Source organism: Nansenia antarctica (genome assembly GCF_963989245.1).
Source record: "Nansenia antarctica genome assembly, chromosome: 7".
NCBI lineage: Eukaryota > Metazoa > Chordata > Actinopteri > Argentiniformes > Microstomatidae > Nansenia > Nansenia antarctica.
In genome coordinates, this window is record NC_137677.1 from 37219107 (window position 1) to 37227223 (window position 8117).

An 8117-nucleotide genomic window follows, 5' to 3' on the forward strand; every position below is an offset into this window, starting at 1 on the left:
CCTTGCCTTCGCGACAGAGACGAGGACGAGGACGAGGACGAGGATGAGATGGAGGAGGAGGAGGAGGAGGAGGAGGCCTCTTCGGTCTCCATGGAGACGTCCAACGCCTCCTCCGGCCTCAACAGCGCCACCGCCGCAGCGAACGGTAGCGTGGTAGCGCCGTCTCCTCTCGCCTCTCTGGTGTCGTCCGGCGCTGCAGGAGGAGGGGGGGCAGTGACCCCACTGCCCCCCCAGGCCCGTGCCAGTGCCAGTGCCACGCCAGACAGTTCCGAGGAGGACGAGGACGAGGAGGAGGAGGAGTCTGGACCTCCTCTGCTGCCTTCCGTCTATTCAGTGACCACCCAGATATCTGCCATACACCTCACCAAGGAGACCACCGGCCCCCCCCCCACCCAGGCCCTCCAGGGGCGGGGGCAACGCCACCCCTCCCCCTCCTCCCCCCCCCCCACCACCATCGCCCCTGGAAGAGCTGCAGGCCTCGGAGGGCTCAGACGGCTCTGGGTGAGTCCCCTGTCATGTGACCAAACGTAGCGGTTTTGGGGGTGGGTTGGGGGGGCGCTAACAATGAGCCAGAATGGCTAGCGACTGCCTCAGTCGCTCTGTAATTCAAGGGTGCTATCCAAACATAGCGCTCTCGTGTTGTGTTGTCCAGGGGAGGCTCACAGTGTGTAATAGTAGGGGGATTAAGATGCATTGTGTGGGGAACTGTATTTCACAAGTCAGCTGTCTTGCTTGCTGCTTTATTGTCGATCGAGCCGGAGAGAGTTCAGAGGGTGCTACTCACTGACTCACTCACTCACTCACTCACTCACTCACTGACTGACTGACTGACTGACTGTCTCACTCACTCACTCACTCACTGACTCACTGACTCACTCACTGACTCACTGACTCACTGACTCACTCACTCACTCACTCACTCACTCACTCACTCACTGGCTGACTGACTGACTGACTCACTCACTCACTCACTGACTGACTGACTGACTCACTCACTCACTCACTCACTCACCGACTGGCTGACTGACTGACTCACTCACTCACTCACTGACACACTCACTCACTCACCCACTACCAACCAAAACAATGTGGAAAAGGATAACTGAGGACGTTTCTGTGTGTTTAGTTGTCTCCTGTCCGTCCGTAGTCAGGAGAGCGTTGCCATGCTCCAGGACGGCGAGGAGGAGGAGCTTCCTGACGACCTGGAGGACGACTGTAGCGGCGACGACGACAATGACGGTACGTTTACATGTTTGGCATTTACCCAAAATGGCTGCTCCCAAAACCTTATTCCAAAGCGACTTGGCACTAAGGGTTGGATTGGGGCGGGGGTATTAAGGGTTGGATTGGGGGGGTAAGACCCTGCGACATACTAGCGCCATGTCCAGGGGGGGTGTACTTGTACATCAAGCCGCCTCACGCTACGGAAACAGGAGATAGGCTCCTGCCCCCTAGGCTCGAGTTCTCAAGGCTTACTTCCTACTTACATTTTACATTTTTGGCATTTAGCAGACGCCTTATTCCAAAGCGACTTACAATCAATACATACCCAAGTGAATCATCATTTCATCAGTCGTAGCAGGAAGAGTAATAGCTCAGGCCAGGGGCCATTGGCAGTCGTTGTGATAGAAGAAGAAAGAAAGAAAGAAAGAAAGAAAGATTATGATTTTTACACTGGAGAAACCGTACAAGGGGGGAAGTAGAAATCTTAGGAGACACAGTATAGGGGGAAGCAGGTGTCTCAGGAGACACAGTGCTGGGTGGGTAGTAGATGTCTCAGGAGACAGTGCTGGGGGGTAGTAGATGTCTCAGGAGACACAGTGCTGGGGGGGTAGTAGATGTCTCAGGAGACACAGTGCTTGGCGGTAGTAGATGTCTCAAGAGACACAGTGCTGGGGGGTAGTAGATGTCTCAGGAGACACAGTGCTGGGGGGTAGTAGATGTCTCAGGAGACACAGTGCTGGGGGGTAGTAGATGTCTCAGGAGACACAGTGCTGGGGGGTAGTAGATGTCTCAGGAGACACAGTGCTGGGGGTAGTAGATGTCTCAGGAGACACAGTGCTGGGCGGTAGTAGATGTCTCAGGAGACACAGTGCTGGGGGGTAGTAGGTGTCTCAGGAGACACAGTGCTGGGCGGTAGTAGATGTCTCAAGAGACACAGTGCTGGGGGGTAGTAGATGTCTCAGGAGACACAATGCTGGGCGGTAGTAGATGTCTCAAGAGACACAGTGCTGGGGGGTAGTAGATGTCTCAGGAGACACAGTGCTGGGGGTAGTAGATGTCTCAGGAGACACAGTGCTGGGGGGGTAGTAGATGTCTCAGGAGGCACAGTGCTGGGGGGTAGTAGATGTCTCAGGAGGAGCAGTTAAGGTGTAGCCTGAAAAGATGGAGGTCTTCAGTCTTTGACGGAAGATGTGGAGTGACTCTGCAGTTCTGACAGCCGTGGGAAGCTCATTCCAGCCAGGGTAGTGAAGACGGCAAAGGCCTCCCGTAGCGCCCAACTGCCGTTTAACATTTCCACTATGAGGGAATCTGATCACTTGATTGGAGCTGTGTGGTTGTCATTGATAGTGTGGCTTGTTGTGTGGCTGGGAGGGTGTGGGTGTGTAGATGACATAATTGAATCAGATGTTGTTTCACAGATGGGTCAGATTGCTCCTCGATGAATGACGCCTCGTCCACCACTTCTATCGTACTCCCGTCAAGGTACGTGTTTTTTTCTGTTCGTGTTTTTCAGTGTGATTAAAGCTCAATTAGATCAGATGTTTAATAATAATAATAATAATAATAATAATAATGACGACAATATTGTTGGAATAGTTTGTACACTGTGTACATCCAAAAACATTTAAAATGATTAAAATAAAAATTAAAACGTAAGTAAAACTTAAATAAAAAAGGCTTACCCAAATTTTTTATTGACTACTTGAATGAGCCGTTCTCTGTTTTTTTAAAGAAGTATTGTCACAATGAAGCAAAAACAAATGTAATTTTCAGTCCGCGAGGTCAGTAAGGTCAGTTGTCGGTACACACACGGCTGGCTGGAAAGGTCATCTTCACAATCGAGTTCAACCGGGTTGAAAGTTCGGCTCGTTCCAAACGAGAGAATGAAGAAGTCAGCTGTCAGGAAGTCAAACCACACTTGACACATATTAACCCCTCGCTGAACAAACAGGACAATGGATGTCAGGGAACACACCAACACTGTGTGAAGACAGCGGTAGGGGTGTCATCCTATTGTGCCTAGATCTTTGTAGAAGAGCCTTTCACCACCTGTGAGCCTGTGTCCCCGCCCCCCCCTCCCAACAGCACCTGACAGGTCCGGCGTAATGACAAAAAACCTGAAGAGAATTGTAGTTTTTTTTTTTCCTGTTCTAGCGTTTGCCGCGGGGGTGAAAAGCTTGAAAGCACAGAGACCGGTGGAAAGGTCTCCCAATTGTCAATCATTGATAAAAGTGGAACCATCCTCACCTCATAATGGGGGGGTTTGGATTGTGCTTGGCCCGTGGGACCCATTGTCACGGCGATGACGGAGCCAGCTGATTTGTTGATTTGTATTAGGCTGTTTTTTTTGTTGTTTTGTTTGTTTTTCCCTCTTTCTTCTCCTGACCCCCCAAAGTCTGTGGAGTTTCAGTAGAGTAGCAACTCAATGCCACTCACTCCCGGTGCGATAGGACTGTTTGTTTTAAGACCAGGGGAGGCCAGGCCAGGGAAGACACAGTATCATCCTACATGACTGTCATGTGAGTTTTTTTCATTTTTTTTCTCCAAACGGTCGATTCTGCGGCCTGTTAGTGATCAGACCGTTTTTCGTAGTTGATGAGATTTTGATACAAAGGCGAGGAGTGATTTTTTGGCAATGGATACGATTAACGATTGATTGATTTGATTGGTTGGCTTTGTCATGGGCGAAGGTTAGTGTGACTTAAAAGGCCTCTTTTGGTTTTGTCTTTCGTTCAGTTAAAATGGCTGTGTGTGGCTTTGATAACGGCAGGCAGAATCTGTGGGAAACCGTCCGGCTAGCTTTAGCGTGTTTGTGATGTGGTCCTGTGTGCCTGCCATGGCTGGGATGCTAGCTGTGTCAACTCAACATCATGGGGAGCTTAGGTGGCGTAGCGGACTAAGTGTTGACCATGTAACCGCAGGGTTCCCGGTTTGATTCCGGCCGCGGACATGTCCTGCATGTCATCCCCTCTCTCGCTCTCACCCATCCTTCCTGTCTAATCTCTACGGTCTCTATCACAATAAAGAAAAGATATGAGTGGGACTGCCCCCCTCTTGAAAAAAATTACTTAAAAAAAAAAAATGTAGTTTTTACTTTAAAATAAATAATAAAATAAATAAATTATTACGTAGCTATTTCTGCTTGTTTAGTTAAGTTCCTAGGCTGGTTTATGTTCTTTATCTGAATGTGTCTTAGAGAGAGAATGTGGCAATGACAATACCATTGTTTTGAATTTGCTTGCTGTAATCCTTCTTATTGTGTGTGTGTGTCTGTGTGTGCCTGTGTGTGTGTGTGTGTGTGTGTGCGCGCCTGTGTGTGCCTGTGTGTGCCTGTGTGTGCCTGTGTGCCTGTGTGTGTGTGTGTGTGTGTGTGTGTGTGTGTGTGTGTGTGTGCGCCTGTGTGTGTGTGTGTGTCATCAGTGTTGAGGAGCCGATGAGCCCTGATGTGGAGGAGGAGAGGGTGGAGCGGCCGGCGCTCGTACCCAGTCAGTTCCCCCACATACCCCCCACGCTGTACTTCAGCACCGCCAACGAGAGAGGTCAGTACCGGACCCCTGGACCCCCAACACAACAACACCTCTCACTGGACCCCCCCAACACAACACCTCCCACTGGACCCCCCCAACACAACACCTCCCACTGGCTCAGGCTCTGAATTCAGTTATTAAGACTTGAGATTCCTAGGCTGGTTTGTGTTCTTTATCTGTCTGTGTCTTCGACCACAGACCTGGCTACATCACACACACATCACACACACATCACACATCACATGACATCCACCAGGCAATGACAATACCATTGTTTTGAATTTGTGGACATCGTTATGCCCTTGTGCACAAACAGACTGGACGACATCACTTTTCCAATGGGAAATCCCTGGTTAAATATGTGTCACGTTCTAATGCTTTGGTCCTCATGTCGGGATCTGATGTAATGATGGGACTTTTCTTTCAAAAACTGTGAATACAATTCTGCTTTGTTGAAAATCAATGACACGTCGCTAGTCAGCTAACACAGCTTGTTTTGTGAGCCTGCTAACAATGTAAAGTAGAGTTATAGTTAACTAGGTAGCAGTGGGGGATTACTCTCCCAATCCATTGTGTTGTTGCAGTATTTAGGCTTGACTAGCGAGTTTGTGTCGTGATTCTCAACAACGTTGAAACGTACTTCTGTGTTTCAAAAGAAAAGTCTGATTGGTTGCCGACATGTGGACCAAATGATCAGACTGTGTCACATATGTATTGGTTTAGTTAAGGATTAAGCTTAATCTAGAACAAGTCCTTTGTGTCTGAGGGCATGGCTACACAGCGGCAATACGCAATCTGATCTCTGGCCACACAAAGCGTTTTCACACCGTCGCACAAAGATTCTCCAGCCTACACGGAATCACGTATCACAGGATCATTCAAGTACACGCGTGGGCATGTGTGTGCTGCTTGTAGACCCAGGAAGTGATTCAGCATGTGCCAGTGTGACCTGGAAGCACACTACGTCACACAGGACATGCGCGTGTCGATACGAAAGTAGTGGTAGTAGTGGTAGTGGTAATAGTGGTAGTGGTAGTGGTAGTCGTGGTCGTGGTAGTGGTAGTGATAGTCGTAGTGGTAGTGGTAGTGGTAGTAGTAATAGTAATAGTAGTAGTGGTCGTGGTAGTGGTAGTAGTAGTAGTAGTAGTAGTAGTAGTAGTAGTAGTAGTAGTAGTAGTAGTAATAACACTACAATGTAGAATTTAACTGCGCTGCAGCTGCTATGGTAAGCAATAAGTTAACAACGCCTGTCAGGGTTCCCACGGGTCCTTGAAGTCCTTGAAAGTTTGTGAATTTGAGAAAAATCAAGGTCTTAAAAGTTTTTGAAAATAATAATAATACATTAGACTTATATAGCACTTTTCTAGACACTCAAAGACCCTTTACAAACTGAAAAGATTGAGTAGTAGGCTAATAATAAAAAGAAACAAAAAAGAAAGTATAGCGGTCTAATTAATTTTTTGATTACTAAATCTAAGTCTAAGTGTCTGTAGGACAATCTCCTCTGTGTACTGCAAATTACACCTAGATTTCGGGCGGAGAAGCGGCGAAACAAGCAACGCCAGCGTCCTCTCTCAACCGGCAAATAGACATGGGTCATTGAAAGTGCTTGAATTCCCCTCTCTCTCTCTCTCTAAAAAATATATATATATTCAAAAATGTTTTACTTAGCTCGTCAACTAGTAAATAAGTCTCTGTATTGCTTTACACATATTTCACAATATATTGTTTTTCTGTGCTGTGGTAGAGAAGGCAAGAGACCATCTAGTGTTCACACATTCAAGCCTCTCTTTTTAATTGTTGTGTGTGAGCGGATAGTTCCTATTATATAAATTGTCATCTAGGTCTGTCTCAAACTATGCTGTGTTGGGTCCTTGAATTTGAGGGAATTGAGTCTTGAAAGTCCTTGAAAGGTGCTTGAATGTGATGTTTCAGAAGGTGTGGGAACCCTGGCCTGGACTTCCATGTCCATGTTGAGTAAACCACTGGTAGTCAAAGAAGTCCTGTGTTTGTTTTATATCCGGTTTTCACCGGAAAAGGTTCACGCTAACGTGAGTGTCTGCGTCATCGTTATCAACACGCTCCCGTATCGCCGACGGCACGGAGGCAGTTCTCGCAATCGTCTGAGTTGTGTAACCAGCAAGGTGTCAAACGTTATCAAAGCATCGCGGATTCAGACGAGTCCGCCTTCTTTGTGTAGCCCAGGTCTCAGTGGGAGGTTCCTGCTCTCCCTGTCTCTCTCGTGCCCACTGTGCACCACGCAGGGTGAGGTGTACCTGTCTCTCTCGTGCCCACTGTGCACCACTGGACATTCAGAGGTCAGGGTGTGTATAGACATACAGGGGTCAGAGGTCAGGGGTCATAGACGTGTGTGCTGTGTGTTCCAGTGGAGATTCAGGGGTCAGGGTCAGAGGTCAGGGATAGGGATGTCCCGATCCGATATTGATATCGCATATCGCCGCGATATTGGTCCTGAATGCTGGATCGCAGATCGCACCAGAAAAAAAATAGGCAGCGATCTGGGGCTCGCGATCCGGCGTGTCACTCACGTGATGACAACAGTAGTAGTCAGTGGTCACGGGCATGAGAGTTGGCTAGTAGCTACCTGTGTGTAATGAGTCTGACAATGTTATGATGCTAGCTGGTGAAATCATAAACCATTTGCTTATGTAATTTTTCGGTTGTTTACATATTCTGAAACTACATGATGCGTCATACATTGAAATCGGGAAAAAACTCAAGACGACACGAGTATTTGAATGTTTGTTTGTATCAATGTTTTGCTCAAGAATGGTGACTGCTAAAAACGCTGCTAGCGGCTAACGTTTCGTTCTAAAACGAAAGTATGTTTACAAGACAGGTATCACTTACCGGTAGCCTCTGGCAACAGTGAATCCAACCCATAGATTATAAGTATTTAGTGATCGTTAAACTGTTATATATTATATCGAGTGGTACTTCAAGTTGCCTGTTATGAAAAGCAGATATTGTTGACACCCCTTTGATTCTGCGACTGGTTTCTGGTCTCACCAGCAGCGTCACTAGGCTACACTTTTAAAAAGGGTGCTATAATTGATTTGCCATTTGTAAGAGAAGATAAATAGAATAAAAACATGAAGGCACTAAAACTAGAAATCAGACAGTAACTCTTTTTTTTTTCTACAATGCTGAATGCTGCAGTTTAAATTGTTTTAACTTTAAACCAGTTGGTCACTGAGTACTGCAGAGTACTGTTTTTGTTGCTTGAATAAAGGCTGGCAGTCTTTAATAGCCAACTGATGTTGTGGACTATATACTGGGGAAGTATTTGTTATTATTCAGGAGTAAAACAATAAATACAAATATTGGATTGATATCGGTATCGCA

At 47.1% G+C, this 8117-nt stretch overlaps 1 protein-coding gene across 5 annotated transcripts in view; it reads left to right on the forward strand.

The window, feature by feature from the left end:
• Nucleotides 1–403: 403 nt before the first annotated feature.
• The window catches only part of ttll4 (tubulin tyrosine ligase-like family, member 4), a 27113-nt gene continuing 19399 nt past the window's right edge, over nt 404–8117 (forward strand). For 4 of the 5 annotated variants that reach the window (XM_080536379.1, XM_080536383.1, XM_080536381.1 and 1 more), the window contains exons 1-4: nt 429–501; nt 1127–1239; nt 2643–2706; nt 4645–4763. In XM_080536379.1, the coding sequence (XP_080392505.1) occupies nt 1164–1239; nt 2643–2706; nt 4645–4763 (259 nt within the window). In that variant the 5' untranslated portion in view covers nt 429–501; nt 1127–1163. Of the gene's footprint in view, nt 502–1126; nt 1240–2642; nt 2707–4644; nt 4764–8117 lie in introns of all 5 variants that reach the window. The other variant, XM_080536380.1, reaches the window with a different exon arrangement.